Below are 24,795 nucleotides of genomic sequence, written 5' to 3'. Positions count from 1 at the left end.
ACCGGAGTTTGAGGCTTTGCTCAGTGCTGTGTTTCACAGCTTCTGAGCCCAGTTTATCATCTGTGGGTTAAGATTCCCTTACACCTTTGTTGCTGATATGAATAAAATTATACCAGCTTTCTTTTGGTTGGCATTTGACCAGGATCTTTTTCTACTCTTCTGCTTCCAATCTTTCTGTATTTTTATGATCAGATAAATCTTTTGTAAATTGCATATTATATTTGTCTATCCATTCTGACAATCTTTTAACTGAAGTATTTAATCCATTTACATTTATTATAATTAGGTATTTGCATTCATTTCTGTGGTATTGTTTTGTGCTATTTGTCCCATCTTCTCTGTGTTCTTTTTCACTCTCCATTTTTGGTACCTTCTTCAGATTGATTTTTTTAATTCCATTTTTCTTTGATTAATGTAGAAATTATGCTCAGTATCTATCTTTTTAAGTAGTTTTCCTGGAAAAATTGACAAACATAACAAAGTTTAGAGTTAATGAAAATCTTTATTGTCCTGAATAATACCAAATCTGGTTCTGAGGATATACTGACCTGTATGCTATAGTTATGTATTTTAGTTTTTTGTTTTAAGCCCTTCATACATTATTGCTTTCTATATACAGTTGAGGTTTTGGATTTACTCATGTATTTGCCACTTCTTTGACCATCTTTCCTTCCTGTGTCTCAGACTTTACATCTATGATCCCTTTCCTTCTACCTGAAGTACTTTCTTTAGAATGTCCTCTAGTGCAGGTGTGCTCTTGGCAGATTTTCTCAGCATTTGTTTGTATGAAATGTCTTTATCTCACTGTCTTTTTGGGGTCTGTATGATTCTAAGTTGATGGGATTTTCTCTTAGCACACCAAAGAAATCTTTCCATTGTCTTCTCATTTTGTTGTCATTTTTAAGAAGTAATCTGTCAATCTAACTGTTACTATCTTGCAGATGACCAGTTTTTTTCCTCTTTTTTAAAATTTAAATTCAATTTACCAACATATAGTCTAATACCCAGTGCTCATCCCATCAAGTGGCCTCCTTAGTGTTTATCACCCAGTTACCCCAACCCGCCATCCACCTCCCCTTCCACAACCCTTTGTTTCCCACAGTTAGGAGTCTTTCATTTTTTGTCTCCCTCTCAAATTTTTCCCACTCAGTTCTCCTCCTTTCCCTTATAATACCTTTCACTAATTCTTATATTCCATGTATGAATGAAACCACATGATGATTGTCCTACTCCAATTGACTTATTTCACTTAGCATAATACCCTCCAGTTCCATCCATGTCAAAGCAAATAGTGGGTATTCATCTTTTCTGATGGCTGAGTAATATTCCATTGTATATATATACCACATCTTCTTTATCCATTCATTTGTTGAAGGACATCTTGGCTCCTTCCACAGTTTGACTATTTTGGACATTGCCACCACAAATGTTGGGGTGCAGGTGTCCCGGCGTTTCACTACATCGGTATCTTTGGGGTAAATATCCAGTAGTGCAATTGCTGGGTCATAGGGTAGCTCTATTTTTAACTTCTTGAGGAACCTCCACACTGTTTTCCAGAGTGGCTATACCAGTTCACATTTCTACCAACCGTGCAAGAGGGTTCCCCTTACTCCACATCATCTCCAACATTTGTTGTTTCCTGTCTTGTTAATTTTAGCCATTCTCACTGGTGTGAGTTGGTATCTCATTGTGGTTTTAATCTGTATTTCCCTGATGGCAAGTGATGTGGAGCATTTTTTTATGTACTTGTTGGCTATGTATATGTCTTCTTTGGAGAAATGTCTGTTTATGTCTTTTGCCCATTTCGTGACTGGATTGTTTGTTTCTTGGGTGTTGAGTTTGATAAGTTCTTTATAGATCTTGGATACTAGCTCTTTATCTGATATGTCATTTGCAAATATCTTCTCCCATTCTGTAGGTTGTCTTTTAGTTTTGTTGACTGTTTATTGTTTTTGGTTTTTGTTTTTGTTTGCTGTGCAGAAGCTTTTTATCTTGATTAAGTCCCAATAGTTCATTTTTGTTTTTGTTTCCTTGCCTTCGTAGATGTATCTTGCAAGAAGTTGGTGTGGCCAAGTTCAAAAAGGGTGCTGCCTGTGTTCTCCCCTAGGATTTTGATGGAATCTTGTCTCACATTTAGATCTTTCAACCATTTTGAGTTATCTTTATGTGTAGTGTAAGAGAATGATCCAGTTTCATTCTTTTGCATGTGGCTTCCCAATTTTCCCAACACCATTTATTGAAGAGACTGTCCTTTTTCCAGTGGATATTCTTTCCTTCTTTGTTGAATATTAGTTGACCATAGAGTTGAGGGTCCATTTCTGGGTTCTCTATTCTGTTCCATTGATCTATGTGTCTGTTTTTGTGCCACAACCATACTGTTTTGATCACAGCTTTGTAATACAGCTTGAAATCAGGCATTATAATGCCCCCAGCATTGGTTTTCGTTTTCAATATTCTTCTGGCTATTCGGGGTCTTTTCTGATTCCATACATATTTTAAGATTATTTGTTTCAACTCTGTGAAGAAAGTCCATGGTATTTTGATAGGGATTTAATTGAACATGTAAATTTCCCTGGATAGCATAGACATTTTCACAATATTTATTCTTCCAATCCATGAGCATGGAATGCTTGCTGCCCCCTCCTTTTAAAATCTTTTCGTTATGGAAGTTTTCAAAAATATATAAAAATAGAGAAAATAATATAATAAACTAGATATACTCATCACCCAGTTTCAACAATCATTATTATGTAGACTCTGCTCTTAAGCTCTTTTTTTTTCCCTTGGTGTTCTGCAGTTTTACTGTGGTATGCACAGATGTGGATTTATTTTTATTATCTTCTTGGGATTCCTGGATCTGAGAATCTGTGTCATTCACTAGTTTTTGAAAGTTCATAGCTATTTTCTTTTTAAGTATTGCCTCCCCCGCATTTTCTCCCTCTTCTCTTTTTAGAACTCCTGCCAGATAGATGTTGCACCTTCTTACTGTATCCTTCAAATCTCTTTGGTATATTTTAAAAATAATTTTGTCTCTTTATATTGCATTTTGAGTAATTGTTTATGGACTCTGTCTTCAAATCCACTAATACTCTCTTCAGATATATCTTATTTGCTATTAAACCTATCTATGTAATTTTTAATTCCAGTTATTATATTTTTCACTTTTAGAAATTCCATTTGGTTCTTTTATAAATAGGCTCGGTCATTTTTATAATTTCTTGCTACTGACTCATCTATTCCAAGTCTTTTATTTCTTTACATTTCCACATAATTATTTTGTAATCTGTGTCTGATGGTTCCAATATTTGATGTATTGATGTCTTGTTCTGCTATCATTTCTGCTGGTTTGTACTCCTAATGCTTTGTTTTTTTCATATGTTTTGTGATTTATGTAGATTTTAATGTACACTCATTACCCAGGCTTTATCTCTGGGCTCCTTTGGGGTCTAGATTGAAGGTGGGTTCTTCCAGGTAGAGTTTTGGCTTACTTTTGCCGTTTGGCTAGAGGCACTACTTACCAAAAACTGCTTTATGCTAAAGGTTTGAGTTTTCCTAGACTACTCAGTGTGAATTCAGGCATAAAACTTAGTATCATCCTGTAGTTACTAATTCTTAAGGAAATTTGCTCCCCTCTCCCCCTTCTTTTTACTTGTCATCAGGATTTGAGGCATGTGACTTTCCTTACTATATGCCAGAGGAGGTGTATAGGGTTTATTTTGAATCCTCCTTACATAGATTATACGATTCTTTCAGATCCCAACTTAATGGAGGTATCTTTTATCAGACTTTCCACTTTAGGCCGGTTCTGCCTTTGTTTCTTATTCCCCCTCTGACAGGAGGAAGGAGAAACTGAGGCTCAAGGTCACCAGTTTTTTTCAGTGAGAGGACCCTTCAGGATACCTGTATAGCTATGTTTCCAGATACAGAATATTTATGTCTTTTATAAGTTTTCAATATTGTGTCATATATTCAAAAAGATGCATTAATATAATGAAGAAAATAACTACTCTTCCCTCCAGCCCCCAGGTCTTGGAGGGATTGGGTGACCAAGTGGAGTAAGCATGGGCTTTGGACTCAGACAGACCTGGCTCTACCACCTACTTGATAGATGACCCAGGGCAAGTCACTTGGCATCTCTGAACCTCAGTATCTTCACTTGAAGAGGGGACAGTAGTACCTAGTGCTTACAATAGGAATGAAAATCAAATGATAGCCATTGTTCTCATGACCCACCAAGAGAAAAAAGTTTTGTAAACTTAACACTGTACCAATATATGGGATTAAGGGACTCTTTCACTAGGTGGCTCTGGCCCCTTCCCAGCAGCCACCCAACAGAGTATGGAGGTTTAATATACACCAGGGAGACTGGTCTTTGGGACTCTGACACTTGTGTTTTGTACTCTCTGTAGTGGTAGGAGGACTTCTGTCGGCCCACTTGCTATCAAAGAAGGCTGGGGTAGAAGTGGAAGCCGGATGGCCCTGCTCTGGACCTCTCCTGAGGATGGCAGAGGAGGCAGCCCGAAAACTCCTCCCAGGTAAAACCCACTCTGACATAGGGGAGAAAGGAAGTCTAGTAGGTTCTGCTTCTCTTGCTGGAGACAAGAGTGGCAGTGCTGAGTTATTTTCAGCTGTTCCTTAGCCAAGCATTCGCTATTTCCACCTCTGGCCACCCACCATAGAAATTAGGAGAGTTCTGGGCATTTTGAAGGCTTGCTGGGACCCTGGCCCAAGATGGATGAGCTGACCTCATTACTGTTGGCAGGGTGCCATTGAAGGCCAGCCTAGTGAGTGGAAGGCTCTTGATCTTACTTGAATAAGCCATTTTGCATCCTCCCAGGCCCACACACTGCTGGAATAAAAGGGTTCCAGAGAAGAGCCTCAATCTGTGCATTATTAGGAGCCCCTGTTCTGGACTAGCCCATGTCTTGACCAAGCCACTCTTCTCTCCCTGGTTCAATTTCCCTATCTATCAAAAGGGGAATCATGATTCCTGTTTGCCTTGCACATTGGCTTTTGGAGAGGCATAAAATGAGGTCAGAAAGAAGAAAGTGCTTTGGAGAACCTCAAACACAACTGAAAAGCAAGGGATTTGTTTTGTAGCTAAGCAGTGTCCAAGGCTGCAGGCCAAGCCTCAGTGGGTCTGGTGGGGCAGTAGCTGAGCTCAGCTGCATCAGCTGGATGCTGCATTCTCTTCAGGGCGTGGTGGAGACTCTGGGGCTGTTCACACCCAAACACATCACCCTAGGCTTTTTTTTTTTTTAATTCATGAGAGACACAGAGAGAAAGGCAGAGACACAGGCAGAGGGAGAAGCAGGCCACCCACAGGGAGCCTGATATGAGACTCGATCCCAGGACTCTGGGATCACGCGCAGCCACTGAGCTACCCAGGTGCCCTTCACCCGAAGCTTTTAGCAACATCTCAGCCATCACAGTTCTCCTTTTCTGGAGGAGAGTGGAGGAAAATGAGCGAGCCAGGTTCAGATCCACTCATGGCTTACGGCTCATAGCCTGAGTATCTCCTTACAAACATCATATCCTGTGTGATTCATCTGTATAGCACACTGCTTGGTTGCCTCCCCCCCCTTTTTTTTTTGGTTATTAAAAATCATTTTGTATTGAGAAATATACATATTAGAAAGTACATAATGGAGCAAGCCCCAGTGTGTCTGCCACTCAGGTGAAGAAATAGAGTTTTGTCACTCTCTGTCCTTTTAACACTGTCTGACTTTTCTGAAATATTTCTTTAAGCCCTGTGGTTATGATTTGTATTCTCCTTGCTTGTCACTTGTGCCTGCCACATAGCAAGTTTGTCACTGACAATCAAGTGGCTGGACCTTGCAGTTCTTGGAAGTTTTGATAACTTTGTTCACAGTTTGGTGACGCACAGGCTGCTCTGGGGTTATTTGACCTTTTGGCCTAGAGAGGAAATCTCTGCCTCTGGCTATTTGTATAATTCCTTGCCTTGAATCAGAAGGCACCAGGGTGGAATGGGCAGAGCATAACAGAGTGGGCGCGTGGCAGGCATTCCCGTCCTTGCTCTGTTTGGCTCTCTCTGTATGACCTTTGAGTCACTTCCTTACAGACATGACTTTTCCTACCTATAAATTGGGGATTGGACCACTTCAGTAGTTTAGCGATTTTTATCCTTTAAAAATATTATAATAGTTTACCCCCTAAACTATTTAAAGCAGGGATCTCAAACTACCTCTTTTGGGACTGCTTAGAGTCTGCAGATAAGTTTCATTTGGTCATAATTGTGTTTGGAAAAGTATATGAGGGGGATTGGACAAAGGTGGTCAAAGACACAAACTTCCAGTTATAAATAAGTACTGGGGCTGTAACATACAACGTGATGACCATGGCTAACACTGCTATATGATATATTTGAAAGTTGCTGAGAGAGTAGATCCTAAAAGTTCCCATCACAAGGAAAAAAACAATTTTTTTCTCATTCTATCTATATGAGTTGATGGGTGTTAACTTACCGTGTTCATCATCTCACCATGTAGGTAAGTCAGGTCCTTATGCTGTACACCTTAAATTCATGCTGTGCTGTATGTCAGCGATATCTCAGTAAAACTCAAATTAAAAATAGTCACATGTATGAATGGCTTCTAACAGGGCATGCTCTTCGGTGTACCACAAGCCCCACCACTTCCTATGGCTTAAATCCTGTGTGCTTCACACTATTACCTGCCTGGCCTCTGAAGGCATCATGTAAAATACATAAAAGTGGAGCTTCTGTAGCTAAAGTGGACATGTTAGGTGTGGCATCCTAGAGCATAGCCCACTGCTTTCCTCCTCATCATGGGCAGGAGCCCGAGGGTCACATTTTGACCAGTGCTTGACAACATCTGGGTTAGTTGGCCACTAAGGACCTATAGTCATGGCATCTATCCTTTCCTGGCTCAGTGTCTAGCAGATCACCTAGGAGATAAAGAAGAGAGTGCTAGCTAAGGCCTCAGGTTTGGGCCTGTGTTGAACTATCCCTATATCCCTACTCCTGTGTGTGGGTCATTATTTTGTGATTATTCAGCATTTCAGACCCCCACTGGCATGCCATATGGAACGGTGAACTTGCTTCATGGTGTGAACCCAGGAGAAACCCCTGTCACCTGTACAGCAGGCATCGGGACCTTCATTGTGGAATTTGCCACCCTGAGCAGCCTCACGGGTGACCCCGTGTTCGAAGATGTGGCCAGAGTGGCCCTCATGCGCCTCTGGGAGAGCCGGTCGGATATTGGGCTGGTAGGTCGGCTGCCTCCCTTTCTGTCTGAGTCAAGTCAGGCACCTTAGCCCCTGCTTGTAAGACTCATGGCTCCTAGCAAGAAGTTGCAGTCCAGCCAAAGGATATTTAGGATGACCTCAGCAGTGGTCCAGGACTTAGCAGCAGGACACTGAAAGTCAACCAAGCCTCCAATTCAAGTTTTGGTGCAGGGTAAGAAAGCATGAGAGAGAGCATATTCTCTAGCAGGGAAAGGGGGCTCTGGTGAGGTTTGATTCCTTGAGCTACTCTGATTTCTAGGAAGTGGGTCAAATGCTTTATGCCCATGACTCAACATGGCAACCTTAGATCACCAGCCCATCTGGCCCTCACTTTTACTATTTATGTTTGTTAAACTATGTTTCTTAGAATCCTAATGCTGAGAGGTGTTGAATGGCTGGCTGTTCTATTAAAAAAGTAATTCCTAGTCAATGAAGTTTGAGGGATACTGCATATTGCAGTTGACCCTTGAGAAATGTGGTTTTGAACTGCATGGGTTCACTATACACAAATTTTTTACAATGCAGTACTATAAACATATTTTCTCTTCTATATGATCTTCATAATAACATTTTCTTTTCTCTGGCTTACTTTATTATAAGAATATACTACATAATACATATAACATACAAATATGTGTTGACTGTTTATGTCATCAATAAAGCTTGCACTCAAGAACAGGCTATTAGTAATTAAGTTTTTGGACAGTCAGAAGTTATCTACAGATTTTCGACTGTGTGGGGCTCAGCATCCCAGTCCGTCTATTGTGCAAGGGTCAACTGTAGTGTCTTTTTTTGGAGAGTCATAATGAACTTGGATAGGTTAAATGTTATGAAATCCAGTGGTAAATAAATCTATTCAACTTTGCTTGACTCAACATTTTCTAAACTTATTTGACCCCAGAGTTTCCCTTTCTTCTCCAATACCTATTATCCCATGGAAATTGAACACACTTTGAGCCAGATGATCTCTAAGGTTGGTTTCAGCTCTTAAATCAGATAATACAGTGAAACTAACAATAACTGAGCCAGAGCTGTCCAGGAAATAGCACTAGATTTAGTCAGAATTGGATTTGACCCCTGGCCTTGCTATATCGAAACTGTGTGACCTTGGACAAGTCACTCAACCTCTCTGATCCTCAGCTACTGGAGCAATGATGTTGATGTATTAATAGTTCCTTTGGTGAGTCATTATGACTTGGAAAGACTGAGTTGTCTGAAAGTGATTCAGGCAGGGACACATTTTATGCAAGTCTGCTTCTAAGCTTGAAGAGTAAAACCTGTATGAGGAATCCTTGAAAATCTCTCAATAAGATACCACTCTGGAGACCTATAGTAACTCCGTTGGTAGGTCTAACACAAGTAGATTTTTCTCACTGGAACCGCAGTAGACTCCATATTTTCTCAGCCCTTACCATTTCACTGGCCTGTCTTCTGACAGTGTCTCTTTCCCTCTGGGCCTTCTCTGGTATCTGGAGCCTGCTCTGCTTGCCTTAAGCTGGAAGTTCTAGGACTTAATGCTACTTGGAGCAGTTCTCAATCAGTGACTGATACTGATGAGAATTTGTGGCCTCCCAACCCCACACCCGATAGCTTACCTGTCTCCCTTGAGCACTAGGGTGCCTGCCTTGTATTTGACTGGCTAGTCAGGGGTATGAGGAGATGCCTATTTGGTCTTGAGCCCTCTTTTCGGACTCTCTCTCTCTTTCTCGATCTCTCTCCTTCTCCCTCCCAGGTTGGCAACCATATTGATGTACTCACCGGAAAGTGGGTGGCACAGGACTCAGGCATCGGGGCTGGTGTGGACTCCTACTTTGAGTACCTGGTGAAAGGAGCCATTTTGCTTCAGGATAAGAAACTCATGGCCATGTTCCTAGGTAAAAAGGGTGGGGTAAGGAGGCTTTTGCCAAGACTTTTTCTCATTGACATGTGGTTTATTTATAAACTTTCAATTGCTCCCAAGTGCCTACAGAATCAGTTCTGAGTACCTCAGTCTTCATTCAGAGCCAGCATGGACTTGCACTGCCTACTTGATGTTCATTATACCTCTTAAGGCCTTCCTGCAATAACCAAATGAACTATGCTGTGCTCTCTGTGTGTGGCCCTGTATTTCTTATTTCCTGGCCATTGCACATGTGTTTCCTTTGCCTAGAAAACCTCTTTTCCTGTCTTCATGTCTCCGAATTTTATTCACCCAGTAGAATTGTCACCTTGACCACAAAGTAGCTTGATCCCTCCTTAGAATTTAGGGCCTCTGCACCTTTTGTGCAGTCAGCTAACATCCACAGTTAACAGCTCTTCCTACTGAATACAGTGTCCATGCCTTATTCATTTTATTCTTCCCATAGTGCTTTGCATGAAGTAGGTAGTTGATTAATGCCTATTGAATAAAAGCATTTTACCCTTCAGGCCCTTGGACACTAACAGTAATGAAATTGAGGAATTTCTGGGTACTTAATAATAGTTATTATTATAGATACCATGCATTTATTCAGCAGATGTTTATTGAGTATGTTGATATGTCAAGTGCCATGCCAAGTGCCAAACATGGACTATTTTATTTAATCCTTACAACACTGTTTGAGATTGTCTTATTTATTTGCATGTGTATTTGGTACTTCACTTAGATGATAATTTATTGTGCATGTTTGTTATGCACTATCCTAGTGTTAAGGACTCTGCAATGAACAAAACAAAGTCTTGGCCTTCATGGATTTATAATCTAGGGAGAGGTATAAGTCCAAGTTCCCACTTGAATGGAAGTGCCCTGGGACCTACATTTTGTCTTGTTTGCCACCCTCTAGGTACCTTGTCCCTAGCAGATGTGCAGTGAATATTGTTGAGTGAATGGATGAGTGAATAATCCCATGAGGTGTATACCATTACTTTCCCCACTTTAGAGATAATAAGACTGAGGCTTAAAAAGGAAAACCTTACCCAAGGTCACAGCTAGCAAGTGGTAAAGCTGGAGTTGGAATTTGAGTCTGGAAGTTTGGCTCTAGAACCCATGCCCCTTCTTCTGTGCCTTGTTTCTTCCTAGTCTCTTTGAAGCTACACCGTCATATGGTCTTTCAAAAGTTTAAGTCCGTGTTTCTCTTGTCAAGACCTGCCTTTCGTCTCTATAATCACTGATGTGTCTTATTGCATCTCCTCTACAGAATATAACAAAGCCATTCGGAATTACACTCGCTTCGATGACTGGTACCTGTGGGTGCAGATGTACAAGGGAACTGTGTCCATGCCAGTCTTCCAGTCCCTAGAGGCCTACTGGCCTGGTCTTCAGGTAGGAATGATCAGAGGGGTGGACATTCTTCTCTGGAACTGACAAAGCAGGATCATTCTGATATATAAGTCAAATAAGGTATTTCAATTGCTTGAGTACTTGGGTTGGAGACAAAAGAGAGACAGAGTGAATCAGACAGACTTAAGATTCTGCCAAGCTGAATTTTCCAAAGGGAGCTTTAAGGTGTCAGGAACTGAGCTTCCAGTTTGCTGTGAAATGTGATACCAGTTAAAATAAACTAGAAAGTGTCTTTCAAGGCTGGGCAGTAACATCCATTGGCAACAACTGTTTGTCCACTGGACATTTCTGTCAAATCTCCTCATTCTTGACAGTAGGCCTGAGAAAGGGCCTGAAAGCAGCTGGGGCCACTCTGCAGGCTGTCATTATTGTTTTCCATTACATGATGAGATGGAGTCACAGCTGGGAGGGCGGGATCTTGGAGCCCATCTAACCAGCCCCCTATGTATACCACAATATTTTTATAAGCCAGTTTCTTTTTTTTTTTATTTTAAGAAAAGGTAATATCGTATAGATGGTGGTAAATTTTAAAAGCACACAAAGGAATACAGTAAAAAATAAATCTTGGGCCCCCATCCTGAGACACCCCCCCCAGTCCAGCTCCTATTACCATTTTTCTGCATATTTTCTAGAAATCCATGTGCATAAACATATGCATATTTATATCTACATTTTTTTCTTTATGTAGATAGGAATATGTCATGTACTTTTTCACTAAATATGTCTTAGAGATCATTCTTTATTGATACATATAGGTCAGTTTTACTTTTTTAACAGATGCATATATTCCATTAAATTGATATACTGCAATTCATGTAACTAGTCCTACATTGTGTATTTTTAGCCAGCCTACTTATCTTACAGATGGGGAAATAGGCTCAGAGAAAACTTGTTGACAATATTTAAATATTGGTCCAGCTCTTCTAAGATATTCAAGTTTTATTGGTTGAGTGCCCACTAAAAGAATTGAAGAACTATGGAGTCCCTTATGTGTTTTTAATCTTATGAGTTTAAATAGTTGTATACCATTCCTTTTTCTCCTCAAACTCATATTTTCATTCTCCTCCTCCAATAGGATTTTATCCTAATTGTTATATTTTTTGCTGGATAAATTTTATGGACACCCTCTTATGTCTGTGTAATAAAATTCCTGTGTACCTAGAAATTTAAAATAACTTTAAATTTTCCTGTGACCGTATGCTCTGAGTATTAAATTTGTTTTCTTCTTGGTTATCATTAGTATGTAAATGATTAAAGCAACATTAATAGCTTATAGTTTTCAATAAATAAGAAACATAAAGGCAATTTAATCAGAAATACATTTCTTAATGAGATTTGGAGAACTTTTTTATTTTTAAGTTGTTTGTATATTTGTGTGTGAATAATACATATTGCTAAAATGGGACATGGTTATGTATCAAAAGTTTTATTCTTGTTTTGATTTTTTAGATGTCGGTGCTGAGGAGACTTATGCACATAAATAAGTAGATTTTGATTATTACAGTGTCATTACATTTTTTTTTTTAAGAGCATGAGGAAAGGAGAGGGAAGGGAGTAGGGAGAGGGAGAGAGAATCTTAAGCAGGCTCCATGCCTAATGTGGAGCTGGCGGGGTTCCATGTCATGACCTGAGCCAAAATCAAGAGTTGGACACTTAACCGACTAAGCTATCCAGGTACCCATCATTTGGTTCTTTATAATCATTGACTTAATAGATTGAACTGTATAAAACTGCCAGTATTCCACTCTTTGACCTACAAAAATGGCAATACTATACATACAGTTCATTCTTTATGTAATGAAAATCTTGTAATCTGTTATCAGAAATCATTTGTAATGATCCCTTTGCTGGCAATTTGTCCAGTTCCTCTTCCAGTTTTTTGAAGGCATAGTATTAGAAACCATCTGATATGCAAAAGAATTTATTATGCAGTGGTTAGAGTCATTCCTTTTTTCCAATAACTACACCTAAATGTAGTTAATTTAAATGTAACCTAGTTAGGTGCTCAGGAAGTCCTTATTCCCCAGAACAATGTTCCACAGGAAGGTTAGAGATTGCTGGTGGGTACACTTTGCAGGCAATAAAATGGCAGAAGGATGACTGTGAAAGAAACCATGAAAATAGATAGCTTGCCTTTGTGTTACAAGCATTTTTTTTCAGGCAGATCCAGTTCAGGAAAGTAGAGGATCTGGAAATCTATTGCCTTGAAACTATTTGTGACTACATTACTCTTGGGAAACTTTGTACAACTCAGACATATCATTGATCACACCCTTTGACCCTGTGAAATTCCATGTCTGTGCATGTTCCCCAAGAAAATAATTCAAGAGGGAAAGATGTGTCATGTATACAGATATTCCTAGCAGCAAAGTTCTTGACAAAGAAAACCTAGAAATGATCCAAATGCCTGAAGAGGTAGTGAATAAGAATTAAGAAAATATGAGTGAATGAAACATACCATTGAACCATAGTGAGAAATTAGAAATGATACTTATTTTTTTTAAGTTTGATTCTTTAAGTAGATTTAACAATAACAAAAATACACATGAAGACATTATGTGTAAACTGATTACAACTGTATAGAGTTTGTACATTAAGGAATAGAAGAAGACAAAGAGTTTGGTTTTGTACATCAAGGAATATAAGACAAAAATATAAATGGCTGATACTGTAAGATTAAGAAAGAGATTGTCTTCTCATTCCTGTATGTTTTAAAAAAAATACTTATATCACTGAATAGAATACAAATTGGAAAGATAGATATCAAAACTATGTTATCTGTGTGGTGAGGTTTAGGTGACTTTTTTATACCTTTATTATTCAAATTTCCTAAAATGAAAATTAAGAAAATAAAAGAGAGGGTGTGATTAGCAAGTGTTTCATCTCCATTGGTGTGGTACTTTTTCCTGACTTGACCAGGGATCATGGATTCATTCTCTGTGAGAGTATAACACAAATAGGGGCACCTGGGTGACTCAGTCAGTTGAACATCTGCCTTTGGCTCAGGTCATGAACCCAGAGTCCTGGGATCAAGCCCAAGCCCCGCGTTGGGCTCCCTGCTCAGCGAGGAGCCTGCTTCTCCCTCTCCCTCTCCCGTCCCCTACTTGTGCTTTCTCTCTGTGTCAAATAAATAAATAAAATACTTAGAAAAAAATATATATATACACACATATAACTAAGTTTATTGCACATCTAGCCAGTGCCTTGTAGTCTGGCTGGCACATAGAGGTGATAAATATTTATCAGAGAATAATTTAGGTGCTAGGCACTTTACACACAATTATCACAACACACTCAGGTGAACATTGCTTTATAGATGAAGAAAGGAGGCTCTGATATGTGCAATTTGTTCTTCATTTATTCAACAAATATTTGAATGCCTGCTGTATTCCAGGCCCTGCCCTTGTGCAGTTTATAGAATGAAACACAAAAGAAAAAATTAAGCAGACAAATGCATAAAATAATAAGTTGCCCTGAAGGATACCAAATGAGAGGCTGAAAAAGAGTGTTGGATGGGGACTTAACTTGGGAAGACCTCTCAGAAGTGTGATACCAAAGCTGGTATCTCACAAATCAGAGATGGGGGATTATGTTCCAGACAGAGGAAATGTCATGTGTGAAGGTCCTGAGACAGGAAAGATTTGGGTGTTTCTCAGAAACAGAGAAGAGTGGTATGGCTGCAGTCTAAAGGAGGGAAGCCCCTGAGAAGCCCTGAGGTCTGGAGTATGTAGTAAGGCAGTCACTCTGGCTGCATCAGGGAGAGTACACTAGAGAGGGACAGGAGGGATGACGAGTGGTTAGAGCAGCTAGAAGACTGTGGGGATGATCCTAACATGAGATGCTGGTGACCAGACCAAGTAATGGTGCTGGAGGTACAGAGAGAGAAATCTTGCTGTTTTAGAAATGGAATTGACAGGAGTTGCTGATGGAATGGATGGGGGTGGGGGAAGGGAGCAGTCAAAGATGACCACCATTTGCTAAGTGCCATTAACAAAGAAGGGTGAGGTGACACTAGGGAGGCAACTTTGTGGGAAAGTGAGGGAGCCAAGAGCTTTGTTTGGGAAATGTTAAGTGTGTCCTATCCACGAGGCACCTGAAGGAGATGTCAAAAAGGTCAGCTATTTCTCTGCAAGCTTATGTTACTATTAATAGCTGTTTAGCAACAGCTGGTAAAATGACAAATGCGTATACTTTCCAACCCAGCAATCCTAATTCTGGACATTTGTCTAACAGGTAAATTTTGCACATATCTGAGGTGACATGTGTACAACGTTATTTACTACACTATTGATCTAACAAATAGCAAAACATCAGAACCCATCCAGCTGGCTGTTACTAAGGAACTAGTTAAATTGTGGTCCAAGCAGTGGAATACGGTGCAACTGTATAAATAGGAGGGGGAGCTTTTTATGTACTTACATGGAAAAATCAAAATCTACTGTTTAATGCATAAAAGAAAGTATAGAACCACATATTTAATAAACTATTTTTTATGTGGGGAAAATAATATAGTCTCATACATATTTCTGTTTACAAATACAAATTGATTCAGGATATAGGGTAGGAGTGAGACTTAGTAAAATCAACCTTTTTCCTATTCTTAAAATTTTGAACCAGATAGCTGATTTACCTGTTTACTGGTTTAGTAGCCGGTCTTGACTGAGCAGAGACTTTGAATACAAACTAAACTCTGCCCCTCACAGTAACTTAGATGCTTTGTGTTTTGCATCGGAGAGATGAGGTTCAGAGAAGGTAAGTGTCTGGCGCAAGGCCGCACAATGAATAAATGGCTGACTCAGTTTGATCGCAGGCTTTTGTGATGCCAAAGCCTTTGCTGTCTCTTCCCTGAATTGTATGTGGGGTTTGGTAGGTGGAGTTTTTTTTGTATGTGGGTTTTTATGCCTGGTAGCTGCCTGCTTGACAACCACTTCTGTCCTCCAGAGCCTCATTGGGGACATTGACAATGCTATGAGGACCTTCCTCAACTACTACACTGTATGGAAGCAGTTTGGGGGGCTCCCAGAATTCTACAACATTCCTCAGGGATACACAGTAGAGAAGCGAGAGGGCTACCCTCTTCGGCCAGGTAAGCCACATCTCTGGCCCATCACAGCACCTGCAGTCTCTGGTTCTTGGAACCCCAAACCCTCATGTGTCTGTGAGGCTCCATAAATTACAAGTGTTCACAAGCTAATGCTTTTCCCCATCTGATGCTTTCAGTGGCTCTGGATGATTTTATTTATCCATATATTTTCAGATAAGGAAACTGAACCCTGGTGGGTTGAACTGGCTTGTCCAAGACTAAGTATAGGAGGTAGGACGGGAACCTGGGCCTCTTAACTAAATCTTAGGCTCCTTCAAACTCGGGCAACTGAGTGCAAAAGGAAGAGCCAGGTTGACTCCTTTTGGGTTCTTGCCATCAGAATTTCAGAAATGTAGACAAACTTCCTAAGTCACTGGGTCAGGTGAGTTAGGCTTCTGGGGTACAGAGTTTTAGAACTCGGAAATAGGCCTTAGGAATGAATCATCTGGTCTCATCCACCTCCCCAAGTGCAGCTCAGAAATCAAAGCACAGAGAAGGAAGGTATTCCACATTTGATAACTGTCTTAAAGTTCCCTTCCAGCTCTGACCCTCTGATTCACTGCAGGGAAGGTAAACACTGCAAGGAGAAGGGGAAGGGGATGGGGAGCAGAGGAAGGAAGCTTAGTCAGCACACATAGTCATCCCCCACTCTGAAATGGGTTACATTCCTATTGTTGGACTCTTCCCCCCTTCCCACCTGAATGCCTCTGAGCTGTGGGACAGGCCTTCTGGCGCCTTCTGCACATTCTGCCCTCCTCTACCCCACTTCCTTCCTCCTCTAGCTCAAGAGATTGTCCTGGGAGTTTTGGAGGGGGATCAGAAGAGGAAATAAAACAGCAGCTACAAAGAGCGTTAGTCACTTTGATTCCTCAAGGCTACTGTTCTCAGTATTTCTCATGCATTTATTCTCACAGCTTTTTCTTCTCTTTTAAGAGAAAACTCTCAGAGGTGCCATACCCAGTATTACCAATAGATAAAATGAAGACGGTTTGGGACTAAATGTGGGATGTAGGCTTGTACATTCTCAGAGTTAGAAGGAACCTGAGAGGCCTTCTAATTGCAATTCCCCTGTCATTGCCCTGGCAAGCAGTTATCTGCTCTTGTTCACTTAGCACCAGTGACAGGGAGCTCACTGCTTCCAGAGCACCCTGTTCCATTTGCAGGATAGGCTGGCAGGAGGGCATCAGTGGAAAGTAAGGCAGCACAGCCAGGAATCCAGTAATGCCTTAGTCCAGTCATCCTTCCTACCCCACAGAAATAGTGATTGGCCAGTGTCCTCCTCTGTATGCTCGCTCTGGTATGTGTATCTGATCAGCAGTATTGAGGCACAGTACTTGGCCAAAGGTCTCTGAGGGCCTTTACCTCCCCACCTAAGTCCAAATCTAAGCCTTGGGCTGCCACCCTGTTCTAGAGAGTTGGCTGATATACAAGAAATTAATGCAATGGCAGCAGACATAGGCCCATATCTGAGGAAGAGAAAACAAGATGGCTAGCCCTGGGTGCACTGAGCCAGCCAGGTGCTAGCAGCAGAACAGGAGGCTTCCCCGGAGGACTCTTTTCTTTCTTTGAACATACACAGTGTTCACTTATCAGTAAATGTGCCCCAATCTGTATCTTTGAATATGAGCAGTTAAATTAGCAATTGTCCAGAGACCCATGAGATAAAGGGAGAGAAAGCTTGGAGAGAACTGGGAGACAGCCATAGATCTTTTTTTCCAAAAGTAAGAAATGGAGTTTGCAGTAATAAATCAACAGGAGAAAAGTGCTGATCGAGGTCCAGGAGGAAGCAGGGGAGGAGATTGGGAGGAAAGATTGGTCTAGGGAGGGAAACGTTCTCTCCTCTCTGAGAAAGACAGATGAAGAAATAGAAAAGTCTGTTGAGCTGTACCCTCCCCCCAGTTAGGCCACTCTGGAAGTTATATCTTTCTTTTCCATACTAGCTCTTCAGATATTTGAAAGCAATTAACACATCTTTCTGTTTTCTTTTCTCCAGAATAAACTTTCTTAGCAGATAGACTCCTGTTGGCTAATATTCATCCGAAAGTGGGCCCCATGTCTGAATGCCAGATTCCAATTGTGGTTGTAGAATTGAACAGGGCTATCACTGTGTTCCAGGCCCAGTGAACGGGTGGCTCTTTCTTTGTTAGATTGAAGATTGACTCTTGAATATCTTAACCGTCTTTTTGTCCATCCCATCTCAGAAAGGGCCTCATAATGACAGGCTCTTACTCTTAAGTTTTAGAATTAGGTTAGGCTGTGAGTGACAGAAAGTGAGTAGTAGCTTAATTAAGACAGACATTATGGGCGCCTGGGTGGCTCAGTCAGTTAAGTGTCTGCCTTTGACTCAGGTCATGATCCCGGAGTCCTGGGATCAAGCCTTATGCAGGGCTCCCTGTTTAAGGAGGAGTCTGTTTCTCCCTTTCCCTCTCCCCCTCCCTTCTGCTTATGCATGCTCTCTCCTTCTCTCTCTTTCTCTCTCAAATAAATAAATAAAATCTTTTAAAGAAAAAAGATAGACATTTATTTTTCCTTCACCTCTGGCCGTATATGGCTCTTTATGGTGTCAGGGACCTTAATCCCACACCTGGCTGCTGGGAAGAGTTGTCAGTCTGAACAGTTGTGTGCTTGGCTATAGTTAAGGATTCTGTTACTAAGGAAGAAGGGGGGCACAAATATTGGGAGACAGGGAGTAGCCTTTGCTACCTCCCTGTCCCAGAACCTGACTGCCTCTCTCTCCATTAGGATGGGAGTCTATAGACAGTTTTAATGCTGATCTCCACTAAGCTTCAGGCTTTGGGGATATTGGCTCTGGAAACTCAGCATTGAGGAAGCTGTCCCATATTCCTCCTTGTTGGGGCCTGGTGGATAAGGTATGGAGGGGAGGAGTCTCTCACTGCCCAAAGTGGGCCTTCCCTGCTCAGCTCCTGGATGAGAAGGGTCTGCCTCGGACTTTACAGAACTCATTGAGAGCGCAATGTACCTCTACCGTGCCACGGGGGATCCCACCCTCTTAGAACTCGGAAGAGATGCTGTGGAATCCATTGAAAAAATCAGCAAGGTGGAGTGTGGATTTGCTACAGTAAGTGTTTCCGTGGGCCCAAGAGCTGAGAAATGTCTCCCCCTGCTGCTAAAGAGCCTCTGGAATGTTAGTACTGAAGGGACCTCCGAGATGTACACATGACTTTATTTGACAAGGGTAAATTTTGTGAAAAGTTTTGTGGAAAGGCCTATAAGTTGAATTCTGGAAGGGAAACAGAGTCCCATAGCTGTATATTCAAACCTGGAGGTCCTTAATGAAATAGTCCTAGTAGTTTCACAGATGCTTACTGAATGTCTTTTGTTCGCCAGGTACTATGCTAGACCAAGGGTCCGAGCAATGAAAAAGACCAAGCCCCTGAGCTGACAATTTAGTAGGAAAAACAACGAACATGTATCTGAGAGACAGAAAGAAGGCCAGTATGGTTGGAGTGGAGTGAGCAAGGAGGGAAAGGAAAAGAGAAGTCCCAGAGGGAGGCAAGGGGTAAATCATATAGGTATTGCATTTTGTTCTGCTGAAAATGAGAAGCCTTGGTAGGATTGACTGCAGAGCAGTGACATGATCTGCCTTGTGTTTTAGAAAGATCACTCTGGCTGCTCTGTGGAAAAGGGATTGAGAGGGTCAAGGATAAGAGCCATGTCACATCCTTAGAGGGACCCAAGCAGGCAAGCTATAAATAAATCACCATTACAGACATGTAAAAACCAGATGTGTAAGAAAATTGTCTGGAAGAAAATTCACCAAAAAGTGTTTAGAAGATTTTTAGGGTATGGGATTAAAAACAGGTCCCCCCCGCCAAAAAAAAAATCCTTTTTCAAAATTTTATAAAGTGGTTATATTCTGTAAGTAGAATATATATACATCTATTTAAAGAAAAGTCCTACTTATGTAGAGGAAAAATAAAGCAATGATATGTTTTAGTGTCTAATATGTTGTATTTTGTGAAAAGCCAAAGTGGATAAGTCCACTGGGGACTTCGTAAGAACATTTGACTTATTTCCATGAAAATGAAAGCCCTCTGGAGCTCTTCCAAGGAAAATGATGGGAATAGGCGTCAGACTCCTTAGCCTTTGACAAATAATCACTCTTGGTACATCAAGTCCATATTTTAGTTCCATTTTTTTGGTGAAAAATAGATGTCCACTGAGTATTCATTTTAAGAGCATGTATTTCTAATTCTGAGATGAGAAAATAAGTGTAAGAAGTAAACTTATTCATCCATGACTATAAACTTAACATGAATTTTTCTTCATAAAGACTTCTAATTAGTTGTTACAGTGGCAAAAACTTGGTAACCACCTCAATGCCCATCAAGGGGGAGTAGTGAAGTAAATGATGCTACATTTTTTACAATGTCATTAAAGGGGATGAACACATCTGTGTATGTCACAACAAAGGTAGGATAAAGGGGAGAGAAATTGTCATGTGGCCTCGGGAGGTTAGGGAGGACCCTGTGATGAGATAGTATCTGAGCAGAGACCTCAAAGCAGTGAGGGAGCAAGCTGTCTGAAGGACAGAGTGCTCCAGGCCCAAAGAACAAGCAACGTGGAGCACCTGGGGTGGGAGTGCGCAGGCTTACCAAGGAGGGAACAGCAAGGCCATTGGCTGGACTCTCCAGAACAAGGGAGAGAGCATGGAAGAGGGCAGAGAGAGAGCAAGGGACAGGCCACGAGGACCTGTAAGGACTTTGATTTTTAGTCTGCATTAAGTAGGATGTCCGCAGAGGGTTTTCACTGGAGGAGTGATAGCTGAGACTTAGTCTGTGACTGTACTTTAGGGTTGCAAGCCCTGGGGTTGGTGCTCAGCTGCTCAGTAGCAGGGCAGAAGTTCCTAACGCAGCCCCCTGGCCCTCCCCTTCCTGGGTGATGCTGGTTCTGACTCGCTTCCCTCTTCCTCGCGGCAGATCAAAGATCTGCGAGACCACAAACTGGACAACCGCATGGAGTCTTTCTTCCTGGCCGAGACTGTGAAATACCTCTACCTTCTGTTTGACCCCACCAACTTCATCCACAATAACGGCTCCACCTTTGATACGGTGATAACCCCCTATGGGGAGTGCATCCTGGGCGCAGGGGGTTACATCTTCAACACAGAGGCACACCCCATTGACCCCGCAGCTCTGCACTGCTGCCAGAGGCTGAAGGAAGAGCAGTGGGAAGTGGAAGACTTGATGAGGGAATTCTACTCTCTCAAGCGGAACAGGTCGAGGTTTCAGAAAAAAACGATGAGCTCGGGGCCATGGCAACCTCCAACAGGGGCAGGCACGTTCTCCTCACCTGAAAGCCAAGACCAGATGAGGGAGAAGCCTGCCAAGCAGAAGGTCCCGCTGCTCAGCTGCCCGAGTCAGCCCTTTACTTCCAAGTTGGCATTACTGGGACAGGTTTTCCTGGACTCCTCATAACCACTGGACGATTTTTTTTTCTTTTGTGTTTGAACTATGACAATAAATCTGCTTTTGACAATTGTGTCTTTTTATTTTACATATCAGATTGTCTCAAGAGATTTTGTTAAAGAAAAGATTCATGGCTTTAAAAAAAAAATTGTGAATCTAATTTCTTTTTCTCATACAGGTGGAGAAACAGCTAAACCCAAAGTCAGTCCACTCGACAGATACCAGGGGTTGATGGTTGGATCTCTCTTCCTTTCAAGGCTCCCTCTTCCAGTATTTTGGGGGAGGGCCTTGTTATGAATGTGTTTATCATACTCTTACCCCAGCTGGTGTTTCTGCCCTTTAGCAAGAACCAGTCTTGTACACACTCACCAGCCCTCGCGCCAGCACAGGCATCCAGTGTGGAGGAGGCGAGGTTTTTATTCTTGGGAAAACTAAATTCTAGCAGAGAGAAATAAATTAGTAGATAGTGTAAAATCACATTGTGGCAAGTGCCATAAATATAATAGGATATATGCTAGAAAATAATGGGGAGAGGTAGTCTCCGTTAGGGTAGGCAAGGATGGCCTCTGTAGAAGTGAGTTTTCAAACATTTAATTATGAAAAATTGACAATAAACAAGTGTGGAGAACAGAATAACCCCTAATCCACGCTAGACCATCTTATCCATAAGTATTTCAGAATGAACCTCCAAAACACACCATAAAAATCAACAATTGTTTCTTAATAATCTCTGAGTCTCTATGTTCAATTTTTTTATTGTTTTACAGTTTGTTTGGATCAGGATCCAAACAGGATACATGTATTTGCAATCAGATGATCCATTTTTGAATTTTCTTCTGGTCTATAGGTGTTCTCTTATTTTTTAAAAAATGAGTTTTGTTGAGACATAATTTACATATAATAGATTGCACCCAGTTCATACATTTTCATGTTTTGGCAAACTTAGACACCCATATAATCACGACCACAATCAAGATACAGAGGAGGGCTCTCCCACAGACTTTTCTGGGATGATGGAATGTTCTAAAAGAACAATTAGAATTATTGTACTATCCCATAGAGTAGGCACTTCGTGTGCCTGTTGAACTCTAGAAATGTGGCTCTATGAGTGAGGAACTGAATTTATTAATTTTTAGCAAACTTTATGTTTTAGAAGTTATAGGCTCACATCAGTCTTAAGCAGAATGTATAGAGATTTCCTATGTACCCATTGCCCCCATGCCTGCATAGCCTCCCCCATTACGGACATCTCCTACCAGAATGGAAAATTGTTACAATCAATGATCCCGCACTGGCACATCATTATCATCCAGAGTCCATAGTTTACCTTAAAGTTCACTCTTGGTGGTGTAACATTCCTGGGTTTTGACAAATGTGTAATGACATGTATTCACCATTATAGTATACAGAGTAGATTCCCAGCCCTAATTTTCTCTGTGCTTTTTCCCTATTCACTCCTTTCTCCCCCCAACTCCTCGCAACCACTGATCTTTTTACTGTCTCCGTAGTTTTGCCTTTTCCAAAATATCCTGTAGTAGTATGTAGCCTTTTCAGATTGGCTTCTTTCACTTAGTAATATGCATTTAGGTTTCTTCCATGTCTCTTAGTGGTTTGATAGCTTGTTTCTTTTTAGAACATTGTCTGGATGTACCAGTTTATTAAACCATTCACCTACTGAAGCATCCTGGATGCTTCCAAGGTTTGGCAAATTATGAATAAGCTGCTGTAAACGTCTGTGTGCAGGTTTTGCATGGATGTAAGTTTTCAACCCCTGTAGATAATTATCAAGGAACATAACTGTTGGATCATATGGTAAGAGTATGTTTAGTTTTGTAAGAAACCACCAGACTCTCTTCCAAAGGGGCTGTGCCATTTTGCATTCCCTCCAGTAATGTATGACAGCATTTCTGTTTCTCCACATTCATACCAGAATTTGGCATTGTTAGTATTTTGAATTTGATTGAATTCAAATTCATTTGAATTTGATTCTGATTGGTATGTGGTAGTATCTCGTTGTTCTAGTTTGCATTTGCCTGATAACACATGATGTGGAGCTTGTTTTCATATGTTTTTTTGTTTGTTTGTTTGTTTTTGCCAACTATGCATCTTCTTTGGTGAGGTATCTGTTAAGGTCTTTGGCCTGTCTTTTAATCAAGTTTATTATTACTCAGCTTTAAGAGTTCTTTGCATATTCTGGATAAAAGTTCTTTATCATATATGTCTTGCAAATACTTTGTCTGTGGCTTGTCCTTTCATTCTCTTGAACTACCTCTTATTTTTATTGAAATTCATTTGTTGAAGGAACCACATTGTTAGTCCTACAGAATTTCTTTCTTTTTTTTTTTTTTTTTCAGAATTTCTGAAATAAAGAGTTTTGCTAATTGCATCCCTGTGCTGGTCTCTGATATGTATCTCTGGGTTTTGTTTTTGTCTTCTTTTTCTTTTTTCTTGGTAAATTGATATTAAGACCTAGAGGCTTCATCAGATTCAGATTTTTAAAATTTTGTTTTTATTTTGCAAGAATGGTTCATAAGTGGTGTTGTATACTTCAGTCAGGGGCACATATGTTTGATTGTCTTTATAACAGTTTTTTTTTTTTTACTTTTTTCTGTTCAAGTATAATTACTATAGAGTGTTATATTAGTTTCATGTGTACAATATGATTCAACAATTCTATACATTTCTCAGTGTTCATCAAAATAAGCATACTCTTATATATTTTTTATATAAAGTTTTTAATCTTAATAACAGTATAGTTAACAGACAGTGTCATGTTAGTTTCAGTTGTACAATATAACAATTCAACCATTCTATATATTAGTCAGTGCTTATTAAAGTGCACTCCTTAATCCCCATCAGCTATTTCATCCATCACCCCACCCACCTCCTCTCTCGTAACCATCAGTTTGTTCTCTATAGTTAAGAGTCTGTTTCCTGGTTTGTCTTTGCCTCTTTCTCTTTCTTTTTTCCTTTGTTCATTTGTTTTGTTTCTTAAATTCCACACATGAGTGAAATCATAATGGTCTTTATCTTTCTCTGACTGACTCATTTTGCTTAGCATTATATTCTCTAGCTCCATATATATTGTTGCAAATGACAAGATCTCATTATTTTTTATAGCTAAATAATATTGTTTTATATACATATATATCTTATATATATCTCACATCTTTATACATTCATCAATCAATGAACACTTAGCTGCTTCCGTATTTGCTATTGCAAATAGTGCTGCAATAAACATTGGGGTGATTTAGTGTTTTTGTATTTTTTGGGTAAATGCCCAGTAGTACAATTACTAGATCATATAGTAGTTCTGTTTTTAACTTCTGAGGAAACTCCATACTGTTTTCCAGAGTGGCTGTACCAGTTTGCATTCCCACCAGCAGCGTAAGAGGGTTCCCCTTTCTCTATATTCTCACCAACATGTTTCCTGTGTTGTTAATTTTAGCCATTCTGAGGTGTGAGGTGATATCTCATTTTAGTTTTGATTTGTATTTCCTTGGTGATGAGTAATGTTGAGCATCTTTTCATGTGTCTAGGGGCATCTGTATGTCTTCCTCAGAGAAATGTCTGTTCATATCTTCTGCCTGTTTTTTAATTGGATTATTTGGGGGTTTTTTGGTGTTGAGTTGTACAAGTTCTTTATATATTTTTGATACTAAACCTTTATCAGATATGTTGTTTATGAATACCTTCTCCCATTCCATAGGTTTTCT

General features: G+C 40.4%; 1 protein-coding gene across 1 annotated transcript in view; it reads left to right on the top strand.

Moving 5' to 3' along the window:
* Window positions 1–21,146, top strand: part of EDEM2 (ER degradation enhancing alpha-mannosidase like protein 2) — a 28,765-nt gene extending 7,619 nt beyond the window's left edge. Inside the window, exons 5-11 of the mRNA XM_025469824.3 lie at window positions 4,410–4,535; window positions 7,037–7,248; window positions 8,999–9,140; window positions 10,422–10,546; window positions 15,506–15,650; window positions 18,605–18,726; window positions 20,588–21,146. Coding sequence (XP_025325609.1) covers window positions 4,410–4,535; window positions 7,037–7,248; window positions 8,999–9,140; window positions 10,422–10,546; window positions 15,506–15,650; window positions 18,605–18,726; window positions 20,588–21,085 — 1,370 coding nt within the window. The 3' untranslated portion in view covers window positions 21,086–21,146. The remainder of the gene's footprint in view (window positions 1–4,409; window positions 4,536–7,036; window positions 7,249–8,998; window positions 9,141–10,421; window positions 10,547–15,505; window positions 15,651–18,604; window positions 18,727–20,587) is intronic.
* The last annotated feature ends 3,649 nt before the right edge of the window (window positions 21,147–24,795 follow it).

Source organism: Canis lupus, chromosome 24, assembly GCF_003254725.2.
Source record: "Canis lupus dingo isolate Sandy chromosome 24, ASM325472v2, whole genome shotgun sequence".
Lineage (NCBI taxonomy): Eukaryota > Metazoa > Chordata > Mammalia > Carnivora > Canidae > Canis > Canis lupus.
This window is presented reverse-complemented; position numbering and strand designations above follow the sequence as displayed.